The sequence below is a fragment of the Electrona antarctica genome (genome assembly GCF_951216825.1).
Source record: "Electrona antarctica genome assembly, chromosome: 16".
NCBI classification, from domain to species: Eukaryota; Metazoa; Chordata; class Actinopteri; order Myctophiformes; family Myctophidae; genus Electrona; species Electrona antarctica.
The window spans coordinates 35,865,116-35,878,205 of record NC_136797.1 but is presented as its reverse complement, the minus strand read 5'-3'; the positions used below and the strand labels follow the sequence as shown (position 1 = coordinate 35,878,205).

The window sequence follows — 13,090 nt, the reverse complement described above, 5'->3', positions numbered from 1 at the left end:
TTTTCACGCAACAGCACTGTACAACAAAGTATAAATCAGGCTTAAGTGGTTTATAGTCACTATTGTCATCATGGTCATTAAGTTCCTGCTCTCCCCCCCCCCCCCCCCCACACACACACACACACACACACACACACACACACACACACACACACACACACACACACACACACACACACACACACACACACACACACACACACACACACACACACACACACACACACACACACACACACACACACACACACACACACACACACACAGCCAAGCCCGCCACTTGGCATCAGGTACATCTGCTTCATATGTACACAAGGCAGCCTGTAATTGTTTATGTAGCACTTCACCCATTTTCAACCATATCTTCCTGTAAGTGATCCTCACTAATGCTCATTATAAGCTACCATTTCTGTCTACTCACTCTGTGGCTCAGAAGATGACTATTATGGACAGTACAGAAACCATCATCGAAATCATCCTCATCGAATCATCGATGAGGATTCCAAGCTACTCGGAAACAACAGCATTTCTCTTCTTGGAAAGTTAGCATGCTGAATTTTCAGCCATTGCACTTGCATCTCTATAGATGTTTTTTTCTTAAGTTTGAAATCTTGTTTGAAATTACCACCGATGGTGTCACTGAAAGAAATGGTTGGCTGGGTTTCCCAAAGAAATGTTGTGTTGCACGTAGCTTGAACACATCCCTCTAGGCCGCACACAGAAGCCTGTGTGCGGCCTAATTGGCTGCCAATCAGACACTATGTCCTTTTTTGGGAAACACTGTCAAACAACAAGTTAAAATAGACAACCTAGACTAGAGCACAGCCATACCTGTCCTCATTGTACACGTAAGGACTCCTGCATGAATACATTTAGAAGCAAATCCGTTTCCCTACACCTGTCGACATGTGGCAGTAGTCAAATTATTCGCAGAGAAATGTGTGATGTGAGTGGTGACTTTCTTCATCTCATTTAAATATAAAAACTTTGAAATTAAGTTGTATGTATGTATATATATATAGAGTGAAGAGAGCCTACTGCCAGCTGCCCAAATATTATTAAATTAATTTTCAGAGGCGAAGTGATGTCGGCAAGGTAAATGTAGGCCTATATGAAAACACTACTGTCCCATTGTGCAAGTGAATTAAATGGAATAACATTCGATTGTGGGTTAAAAAATATAGGCCTATACAAGGAGGTTAAATGGGAGGCTATTATGCAGTCAAAGTTATCAATACAAGCTAGAACCACACGCCCTATGCATATTTCCTTTGGGAAACTCAGCCAGTCATTAAGAATAAAGTTTCTGAATCTGAACTGTCCAAAGCTCACCTCCGAAACACAGAGTGAGTAGACGGAAATGGTACCATGTTAGAATGAGCATTAGTGAGGAATAACCACATTGTTGCTGTCTGATGTTGCTGCTGTTCATACTACAGCATCACACACAATTATCAAATGTAGCATGTGCTACTTTTTGTTGTTTTTGAATTTGAAACCAGCATGAAAAGTAACAGTTTGGGTCATATGAGGTTTCCGAACGACAGAGACGACATAAGACCTCACTAACCAATCACAGCATCATACAGTAGAGTAGTGAGTAGTCTGTCTGAATCCCAACAAGCTTCCAGTTCCTCTCGTTTATCACTAGGCATATTAGGGGAGGCAATTCACACCATAAGACACCTGTACATCAGCCAATAAAAAAACAGAAGTGATATACGAGATTGTGAGAAATTGAGTTAAATAAAAAAAATACTATTTTAGTAAGATGTTTAGTAAGGTTTCGGACAAAACCATTGCCACTACAGACGGGACCGGTGCTTGAGCCAGTGGAGGACTTCAAATACCTCGGGGCCTGGACCGCCTCAACTGAAGAGGACCTGAAGGTTCAGAGATGGGATGAAGAGAGTGGAAATCAGATATGGGAGAAGACCATAAGAGGCGGCTGTTCATAGCTACTGTGGAGTCAGTACTGCTGTATGAGTCTACACAAGAATGCTATGAATGGCACTAGGAGTCATATGGACAGACCGCATCAGAAATGTGGACCTCTATGGGGACCTACCACGGGTAACAGACAAAGTCAGAGAGTGAAGGATGAGGCTGGCACTCAGAACTTGAGGCAAGTAAATTGACTCTATCGGGAGAAAAGCCAGGAGGGGAAAGAAATGTACCACCTAAGTAGACGTACTGCGGCGCGACAGCTTAGCTAACAACACTACAGAGCTCAAGAGCTACAGAGTCAGAGTCAGAGGGCAGTGATCCAGGAATCCTGAGTTGGTGTTGGCTAGACCTAGCTCACTCTCGCAGTAACTACTACTTTAGTAAGATGAACTGAATTTGGACCAATGCGATTATTTCCCTATTATTACATTATTTAGAATTCGAGCTTGTGGATCTGCTACTTTTGATTAATTTGAATGTGAATGCTGAAAAAAAAACGTGATATCGATAGTGTGATAATATCTGTAACGATGTTTGATTTCTTTTACGTTTACAAAATTTCTAAATATAGCCAATCATCAAGCTCACAATTTGCATTATGAGCTTAATTATTTCAGAAGATTGTTCAACGCACATACAATAGGGCATTGTTTATTAAAACCAGCACTTATGCCATACGACGAAATCTCTGATGTCTAGCCAATAACAATATCAATATAATATCAATATGTTGCCCTGCCCTACTCCACGCTCAAACATTCCTTTGCTCCTTCTATTTACAAAAAAGTCTTTACATTTGAGCACTGCACCAATCAACACTGGGAGGTGAGCGATATGCACAGTACGGAGGAGGGAATGTCAGAGGTGTATGCTATACAGACCCAGTTCATTCTGATTGATGCATAGTTGCGCACTGGTATCTTGCACCAAAAACAGAACCTATTCTACAAGTTCACAGCGTGACGCCTTGTGAGCTTGTAGATCGGTTATTTGGGGGTGTGACACACGGGCACACAACTACGAAACTACGTATCAGACCTTAGTCCTCTCTGCTAGTGGTCTCATATCGGGAACCTAATATGTCCAAACCTTTCCCTTTTCAATTATTATTTTGAAACATTTTTAAAGTCAAAATAGCTGATCTACAAGCTCACAGTGCGTAGCAAGCTAGTAGATCTTCTATTTTCACTACTTTGTCTTGTTGTACAAGATATAGAGGCGGTGCTTTAAGCACTGGCTAATCCCCTTTGCGCATGTGCAGTTTGAGTATTTATAGCAACAATGACACTTGTGACCCCGGGATGAACCAGAAGAGGCTATATCTTCCGGTGGTCACCAAGGGTTCAGTGGTGGTAACAGTCTCCCTGCGGGAAGGAATGGAAACTGCTTTCCATGTAGGCACTCTCTCTCCATGGGACTAGGGCGAGGAGACACTGAAACACTCTCTCTCCATGGGACTAGGGCGAGGAGACACTGAAACACTCTCTCTCCATGGGACTAGGGCGAGGAGACACTGAAATAATGATCTTCCTGTGCCTGTGCTGCTCCGCATACAAGTGGAAGCTGTTCAGCCACCTCTGCAGGGGGCGCAGCAGCAGAAAACCCAGCGGAACAACAGCCGTGACGGACGTTAGTTTGCCCAAGCAGCGACAACCGCCTGCCTCTCTGGAACATGGGCAGGTGTTCTAATATGTCGTCCACCCAGCGGGGGGATGGACAGGCTGTCATCGTTATGGTGTGTAATGCCAGGCCAATAAATGTTGTGGTTTGAGATGGAACCAGGCAGCTCGTTTCTAAATTTACCTCGAGCCCCAGATGGGCCACATGGAACAGGAGACGTGCTGTCTCTACGGCTACCTGCGACTGTGATGGTGCGCAGATCCAGATAAGGCAGAATCTTGATTCCCTGGGACTGGAGAGGCGCCAGTGCCGCTGCCATGCACTAGGTAAATACTGTTGGCTTGGGGAGAGGAAGAGCCCAAACGGTAGCATCCTGAATTGCCTGCGGCGGCCTTGATAAGCAAACCGCAGGAACTGCCGGTGTTCAGGTGTTGGCAGGCAATGGGGACATGGAAATATGTGTCCCTCAAGTCTATTGATATAAGCCACTCCTCGTGGGCAACAGACTGCAGCACATCTGCTGTGGTCAGCATGTGAAATGACCTGTACTTTTGTTTGAAATGTACCCATTCTACAAACTGTGAATACAATTTTCAATCAATCAATCACCTTCAGGTAAATGGTGCATTTATATAGCATTTTTATCCAAAGCTCTTTACGTAGATGGTGCATTACATTCACACACACGTTCATACACTGATAGTGGAGGAAACCATGCACGGCACCAACCTACACATCAGGAGCAATTAGGGGTTCAGCATCTTGCTCATAAGGACACTTCGACACCAACTCTGGGGGAGACCGGGATCAAACCTCACGGTTCCCATCCGGCTGCTCTACCTGGTGCCCTTAGGAACTTGTTTAGTCCCCTCAGGTCCAGACCAGGACGGGACAAAATCCGCCGTTTTCTTTTGTTACAAGGAAAAATGTTGAGTAGAACCACCTGGGGTTCGAAGTACTATCGACTTTTAAAGACCGACTTGAGGTAGGTTTGTAATAATAATGTCGGTCAATGCAGATTTTTCAACCTGCGAGCGAGAAAGAAAAAAGGTACTGAACCCCCTTGGTGACCACCGGAAGATATAGCCTCTTCCAGGCCATCCCGGGATCACAAGTGACATTGAATTTGGTATAAATACTCGAACTGCGCATGCGCGAAGGGGAATATTGAGAACTGCCCGGGATGAGACCATATAATCACTGCAGCAAGAGTTCAGGGTACAAACGTGTAAAGTGCAAATTTGCATGTTTTGTCTTGTATTTTTGCTCCTCCTGTTCTTTTGATGTGTTTGTCTGTACGACAAACCGTTGAAATGTTATGGCAAGTTATAGAAACTATGACATATCGACCAATCAGAAGAGGGGCTAAGTTACACCAATGAAGGACAAGGACTCTGAACCAAGTCCAATGACACCACCCCTAAGTCTGTACGACAATCCGTTCAATACTTACATCAAGAAATCTTGATCTTGTCTGTTTTTATGGACTTCTCCATGATTCTTTTCACATGGGAGGGCTGATATGAAACATACATTGTCCCGGCAGCTAAATGAGTCCAAATCAAAGAACAGAAGAAGAGTGTGTGGATGTTTCATCCACCAGTGGAACCATGCTGGACCTCATCAACCTGCAAGATACTGCCTCTAGGGCTGGACCATATATTTACATATATTTTGTAATGTTCTAAAAAAAAAAAAGGAAAAAAATATCAGATCTGCAAGCTCACAATGCATCATTCACGATGCAATGCGCTGCACTGTGATCTTGCTGTAGATGTCTGCTATTTTTCCAGTATAAAACAAGCCTTCATTGATTGAAACTAGGAAAAGACAACACCAATGCCATTAACAATATCCAAACTTCCAGACTATTATATAGTATGAAATCGCGATATCCTTATGATTGGTCCTGACCCAATTCTGTCTCGTCATTCCAGAGAACGTTCATTTGGTTTCCGGCTCAGTTGTAGTCCACTAGCCTGGAAACCAGCCTGGCCAGATTGGGTCTGGCACTCCTCAGTTTGAATTACACTCACCCCAGAGTTGTGAGTGACCAATCAGAGCCAGAGTGAGACTCTTTTGGAATCCGTTTGTAACCTCCCCTTGGAAACAAATCTTCCACACTGAAGTTCCAGACCAATATCTACGCAGTGATATTAGTCTGGCCATGCCAGGCTAGTAAGTCCACATGAATTTTATTCTGATCCAACACATACAGTATGGTCCAGTTCCGACAGGCCCGCCGCACTGTACGCGTCCTCTTCTAGGATTTCTGCTCGGCAGATGCAGCGGGTGTGGCCGGGAGCTCAGGCTTCATGATCTGATAGGTGATCAGGTACTCTGGGTAGGCCTGAGGAGGATGGAGACATATAGCAGTCAAATGTCACTACTTTTACTTCTACTCCACTACATCTCAGAGGAAAATATTATACTTTTACTCCACTACAAATATTTGCAAACTTTAGTTACTAATTACTTTGTCCTTTTTAACTGTTATTACAAAACATGAAGCACTACAGCCCTATATACATTTTGGCCATTTGAAAATAGCCGATCTACAAGCTGTGAGCTTGTAGATCTGCTTTTTTGTACACTTTTGTACTTTCACTCATGTACATTTTTAATTCCGGACTTTAACTTATATAACAGTATTTCTACGATGCAGAATTGATACTTTAACTTAAGTAAAAAATCAGAGTACTTTTTCCACCACTGCAGTCAACCAACAGGGTCAGACATAACAGTAGTATATGTATTTTTGTGTGTGTGTGTGTGTGTGTGTGTGTGTGTGTGTGTGTGTGTGTGTGTGTGTGTGTGTGTGTGTGTGTGTGTGTGTGTGTGTCTGTGTGTGTGTGTGTGTGTGTGAGAGACAGTGTGAGTCATTGTAATTTATATGGACAGTCTCACTTTGTAGGTGTGCAAACCACTTGCTTTTCACAAATCTCGAGTAAAACGAATACTCGCAGGATCCCACGTTTGAGACGACGGTGTACAGACCTGTTCTCCTCTGTAGATGACGTACTCGGCATACGCCAGGCCGTTGACACTAGGACGTCCGATGACAGAGTGGTGACCGGGGGGAGCGTGGGCCATCTTCATGGCACTGAACTGGAGGAACGACTTACCCAGCGTCACCCTGCAGAACAGCATCTGCCTACAGCACGCACGCACGCACGCGCACACACACGCACGCACACACGCACACACACACACACACACACACACACACACGTTAGATCCCTGCTTTGGGATTTGAGATCCCGCGGGACCCAACACAAATCTCTGGTGGCTTTGAAGTTGCCGCGGGTCGGGAATGGCCGGTCAAAAAAAGACAAACTGCGGATCCCACACGTCCCGCACTGTCCTACAATAACCTTTTGAAGGTCCACCACACACAGCAGAGAACACTGACGCCACCACATTTGCGACCCCCTCTGCCCTCTTATTGGTTAGCGAAATACAAGGTTCACACTCCCACTCCCTATGCCACTTTTCCTGCTGGTCTTGCCCATAGAGTATATAAAAGGATAGAGACTGAACTGGCGCGAAGCTCCGCCCCCCCAGCTATTCATGTCAGTGGAAGTTGCTCAGTGGCGTTTTGAAGCACCCGGAAGACTGCCGGAAGTACCGTCTCAGAACGTCTACTTCCGCATTTGACCACCAAATTTTGGTGGTCAAATGCGGAAGTGCAACCGAGCGCTCAATGTTAAAGCCCAGCTGCACGGGGTTTCCCGGTCATGAATCCACGGGTCCGCCTGTAGTCCCTCCTCCTACCACTAGGGAGGAGAGCTTCAACGTTGAATAGCCTCACTGGCCCCTTGGTCTTGCCCAGGCTTTTTTTTCACCCTTTGAAAACAAAACGCCTGCGGCCCCAGAGGCTAACCTGTGACAGATGTAGCAGGAGCGGTCCTTGTGCGTGGGACATCCTGTGCCTCCACCAATCCCGTACACATACTGGTTGCTTTTGGATGAGTTCTCGGCGAAGTAGATGCCCGCTCCGAACATCCCACCGATGTACGCATGGCGCTCATCGAAGCCCTTGTGGATGATGGCATTGATGAACGGAGAACCTGGGAGACAATGTGAAGGGGTTGAGAGGGAGAGAGAGAGATAGGGGAAGAGACATCAGAAAAGGGAACGGAGAGAGGCAAAGGGGCATCGGACAGATCCTCTAATTCAGAGTTTCCCAAACGATGGATACATTTTTATTCATCGCTAATATATATTTTTAAAGAATTTCAGAAAGAGAAAAAAAGAAAATCACCATCAACATAAATACAAATTTTAAATAAAAACTAAAAAAATGCTCTAATTGGTGTGGACGAGCCTTAAAACTGTTTTGTTGCAAGGAGTTGCGACTAGTTAGATTGGTGCGGTTTGGCCTTAACTCACATGTATAGCAACATCTGGACAAGAGTGGAGACACCTGGACACCAGGTACAGAAACACGAATGAGTTTGTTGTTGTGAGACCTGTGTGACACAATGAAACGGTTTACCATGGAAGAGCATGCGTTCGTTGTGGTGGTTGTGGTTCTCATCTGCGATCTCTTTCTGCCTGTGGGAGTATCTCTCCCTCAGCTTCTTATTCACTACCTTCTGAATCTGCAGGGGTGGAGGGAGATACACAGGGGTGGAGGGAGATACACAGGGGTGGAGGGAGATACACAGGGGTGGAGGGAGATACACAGGGGTGGAGGGAGATACACAGGGGTGGAGGGAGATACACAGGGGTGGAGGGTGATACACAGGGGTGGAGGGAGATACACAGGGGTGGAGGGAGATACACAGGGGTGGAGGGAGATACACAGGGGTGGAGGGTGAGATACACAGGGGTGGAGGGATATACACAGGGGTGGAGGGAGATACACAGGGGTGGAGGGAGATACACAGGGGTGGAGGGAGATACACAGGGGTGGAGGGAGATACACAGGGGTGGAGGGTGATACACAGGGGTGGAGAGAGATACACAGGGGTGGAGGGAGATACACAGGGTTGGAGGGAGATACACAGGGGTGGAGGGTGAGATACACAGGGGTGGAGGGAGAGACACAGGGGTGGAGGGTGATACACAGGGGTGGAGGGAGATACACAGGGGTGGAGGGAGATACACAGGGGTGGAGGGAGATACACAGGGTTGGAGGGAGATACACAGGGGTGGAGGGAGATACACAGGGTTGGAGGGAGATACACAGGGGTGGAGGGTGAGATACACAGGGGTGGAGGGAGAGACACAGGGGTGGAGGGTGATACACAGGGGTGGAGGGAGATACACAGGGGTGGAGGGAGATACACAGGGTTGGAGGGAGATACACAGGGGTGGAGGGAGATACACAGGGGTGGAGGGAGATACACAGGGTTGGAGGGAGAGACAGAGACCACAAAACTGTCAAGTGCCTTGGTCAGTGGACGTGAACAGACTAAAAGGACATGAATTCAGAAGTGAATTGAAGCTCAAATGTTTTGATAGCTGGATCCTTTAATGCAGTGTCGATTTCATAGACTTGTCTACAACTATGAGGAAAAATGTCTGTCGACTACCTTTTTTCACTGACCAAAACAAAATAAAAACTATGATGACTAAAATTATGATTATATACTGACAATTTCATCAACAAATAAAAAACAAAAATGTTAGAGAGGGACTAGTGGAGACCTCGCATGGGTGTCACAGACCGAAAATAGCTCACATTGCGTCGCACTGCAACCCGTTGTCAGATATACAGAGTCGAAGCCAAGGATAAACTTTGAGTCTGTTGTAGATGTAATCAAGCGTTTCACACTTTTCCTCAGCATTGTGGAGCTATATTGCTGGACAGCAACAAGTGTGCCTTCAAAACTGGTAACAGCTCAACTACAATAGTGCACTGAGCCAATCAGAGCAGCCAGCCAATCAGCCAATAAGCCAACCAGCCAATCAGAGCACAGCGTGCCATGAGTGGGTGGGAAGTATTAGGCACACAGCCGACAGACAACCACTTCCCATCAGTGCTGCCATGTCTGCTTGTTATAAGTGACTTTGGGCTTGTTTTTCTGTAAAGTCACTTGTAAATATTGTGTCTAAGGTGTACTGTAGTTGCTTATTTGGGCTTCCTTCCTAAATGTAAGTAAGTAAGTAATAAGCACAGAACCTAGTGAATATCTCTGAACTGTCCATCATCTGAGACACTGTGTGTGTGTGTGTGTGTGTGTGTGTGTGTGTGTGTGTGTGTGTGTGTGTGTGTGTGTCCAACCTTAAGAATGTTGTACTGACTGAAGACCCCGCCTGCGTTGCCTCCGTCTCTGTGTTCTCTAATGGTGCTCTGCAACTAGAGACACGCACGCAGATGTGGGTTAAAAATGTTCACTTCAACATAAAACAAAGATTTGCAAACATTTTCACAATCAAAATCTACAAGCTCATCGCTCGGCACGAAATGACTCACCTCCTCCTCCACAGACTGGAACTCCTTGTCGTCTGATGCCAGGTCAATGAGCACGGTGCCGTGACTGGCACAGTGGAATGCCAGGTATGCGTTGGCACCTACACACACACGCATACAGATACAGACATACACAAACGCATGTGCAAAACAAACATGCACGCACACACACACACAACATGCAATAAAAACATAATATCACTGTCAGGCATATACCTCCATATTCTAACTTTTGATGTGTGTGAATTAATGCCCTACTTGATCATACTACAGCGTCACACAAAAGTATAAAAAATGGCAGAACCACAAGCTACCAATACTGAATTCCGGACTTTGACTTTGTAACAGAGGGTTACTGCATTGCACTATTGATACTTGTGAGCGAGTAACGCGAGTACTTCTGCCCCCACTGGCCGTCTGCGTGGTGTGACTGACCTGCTTGTCCTCCTAACAGCCTCTCCATGCCCTTGATCAGCTTGTGTCTGTGTCCGTACGCGTTGATGCCAATCTCCTTCAACTCCTCATGGCCCATGTCTGCCAGCACATCCAGTGAAATCTACGCACGCACATTTTCATAATTAAATAAACAACACAACAGGTCAGGTCTATGACGGCAAGTACGTTCCAAGTGACATTCTCTTTCAGGTTGAAATGATGCCACCGCTGCGCTGGCAGCTGTGCCACCGCAGAGACGCTCTGAATGATGCCACCGCCGCGCTGGCAGCTGTGCCACCGCAGAGACGCTCTGAATGATGCCACCGCCGCGCTGGCAGCTGTGCCACCGCAGAGACGCTCTGAATCAATCAATCCAAATGTTTGGTCAAAAGAGACATATGGCTCTGGACATCCCTGTGTAGCTCAGTGGTGGGCAACTGGCGGCCCGGGGGCCACATGCGGCCCCCACCTTCGTTTAATGCGGCCCTCAGGTTAATGTCAGAATACTGATATAATATTGGTTTCAGCTGTTACAATTCCACAACATGCAAACATGACCCGCTTTAATTACTTCAGTCTAAATTAGTAGCTCAATGCTTCAACACTCGTATAATTAAAGGCATTTGAAATTACATAAAAATGTTAATTTTCAGGATTCCAATTAAAAAAATAGCAAAAAATAATGCAAGATTTCAATTCGAATATAGCAAAAATAGCCGATCGGCTATTTTTGCTACGACTAATATATGGCCCTCTGGAGTGAGTGTGGAAATATAGTGGCCCTCTCCATCGTCAAAGTTGCCCACCCCTGGTGTAGCTGGCTCCACACGAGGCAATATTTCACTCTTTTCCCTGGCTAACTTTAACACTATGAGCTATATTAAGAAGTGGTGATGGTTACTTTGGCTCCCCCATAGGCAAACTAGGAGAATGCCTGGAACCAAAATGACGATGATGAGGAATTGAATTGTGCCAAGTAACCCCTATTCAGAATTCTCACGTTACAAACCCCTTGTAGATGATATTGTTTAATTTTTAGAAGTCACACTAGGGAGGAACCCCGTCCCCTTGGGGGGGTGTGTGTGTGTGTGTGGGTGTGAGTATGCGTGCGTGTGTGCGTGCGTGCGTGGGTGTGTGCATGCGTGCGTGCGTGCATGCGTGCGTGTGCACCTGCTCCCTCTGGAAGGTGTCTCTCAGATGTTCCAGTCCGAGGCTCTTCAGGAACTGGCTGATGGTCATGTCCAGAAGAGCTGCAGGAGTAGAACACGTTGAACACACACAGCTCAATAGGTTGGTGCTTCAGACAGTTGGGCTCTGTGCACGTGACGGAATAACTCGTCCTACTTCCGGGCCCCTTCCCTATACCTCCTTCACAGGTGTTACCGCCGATGATACCGATGAAGGCTCTGTTCCATTCTGGTCAAACAGAGTCAGGGTGCTGCTATTGTACATGTTGGCTCACTGGAAGCACTCCGCTACACCAGTGGGTCTCAAAGTGTCCTTGAGTGGGTTCCAAATGGCTCTGTACGAGTCTCTGAGGGGTCCATTTGGTTCCAAGTGTACACTCTCAGAGTTATGGGGGTGCTTGAAATGAAGAGGTTTGAGAACCACTGTACACCAAATGGACCAGAGCCTTAATTAGTATCATTGGCAACACCTAAGTAGGAAGTAGGGAAGGGGCCCGGCCCCAGTAGTGGGAAGAGTTATTCTGTGTGCATAGAGCCCATTCTGCTTCTAATCCTCCAGCTCCAGAAGAAACATACACAGCAAAATGCTCAGAGTTCATGTAATTCAATTCAACACTGACAGTTACACTCTTCAGAGTTAACTGTCGCTTACAAACTGAATGGACTCTCTCCTTACGAAGACCAATGTCAATCACACTCTTTACTCTTTTTAGAATTACTAAAAGATGGCCCGAACGGCTAGACGTAGACGTCCTGGCACCTAGGCTGCTAATTCAAGTTCAAGTCCTGATTCCGGGACTTGACTACTGTGGGAGAAAGAATTGTACATTATGTGCATGTTTGTACATGTGCATGTGTGTACGTGCACATTGCCATACATACTCTCTCCCTCCTTTCTGTCAGACCCAGAAGCACCGTCCCCACTGCCTGTGGCTCCTCCCACTGTGATGTCACCAAGGGGCGTATTCAGGTTGTCAATGCTGCTGGCTGCTGATAGGCAGGAGGGCGAAGGCGAGGGGGAGATGACCACGCCCCCAGTGGCGCCCGTACTGACCACCCCTGCACTCACCTGCCAATGTGGAAAGTAGGAGTGTAACAGTTAATCGAACTGATTGATTTAAACAAAAATAAAGAAAATATTTATTTAGAATGTCCAAATTGAGTACTCAAGTACTCATGCCCACTCATAATTTAGACCAATAACCCCCAGCCATCCTTGAAGGGGTTCCAACTTTCAGGGGTCCCCCAGCTGATATTATTATCATTGATAGTTAGGAACCAAATGGACCCTTGCGGTTGCACTTGGTTTCATTCGTACACTCTCAAGAGTTATGGGTGTCCGTGACCTAATGCATACAGTACCAAGCTGGGGCTACTTGACATTAAATAAAAAGTTTGAGACTGTACTGTGTACTGTACATGATAATGGTATTTTCAACATTGTCAACACTGCCATAGTCTCTCCAGCCAAAGTGCTTCA

General features: G+C 46.1%; 1 protein-coding gene across 1 annotated transcript in view; it reads right to left on the bottom strand.

Moving 5' to 3' along the window:
* Nucleotides 1-271: 271 nt before the first annotated feature.
* LOC306939153 (poly [ADP-ribose] polymerase tankyrase-1-like) overlaps nt 272-13,090 on the bottom strand; it is a 39,510-nt gene continuing 26,691 nt past the window's right edge. The window contains exons 13-21 of the mRNA XM_079523664.1: nt 12,493-12,679; nt 11,594-11,673; nt 10,424-10,544; nt 9,992-10,089; nt 9,800-9,874; nt 8,066-8,171; nt 7,451-7,637; nt 6,565-6,721; nt 272-5,917 (exon numbers count right to left, since the gene is read on the bottom strand). Coding sequence (XP_079379790.1) covers nt 5,831-5,917; nt 6,565-6,721; nt 7,451-7,637; nt 8,066-8,171; nt 9,800-9,874; nt 9,992-10,089; nt 10,424-10,544; nt 11,594-11,673; nt 12,493-12,679 — 1,098 coding nt within the window. The 3' untranslated portion in view covers nt 272-5,830. The remainder of the gene's footprint in view (nt 5,918-6,564; nt 6,722-7,450; nt 7,638-8,065; nt 8,172-9,799; nt 9,875-9,991; nt 10,090-10,423; nt 10,545-11,593; nt 11,674-12,492; nt 12,680-13,090) is intronic.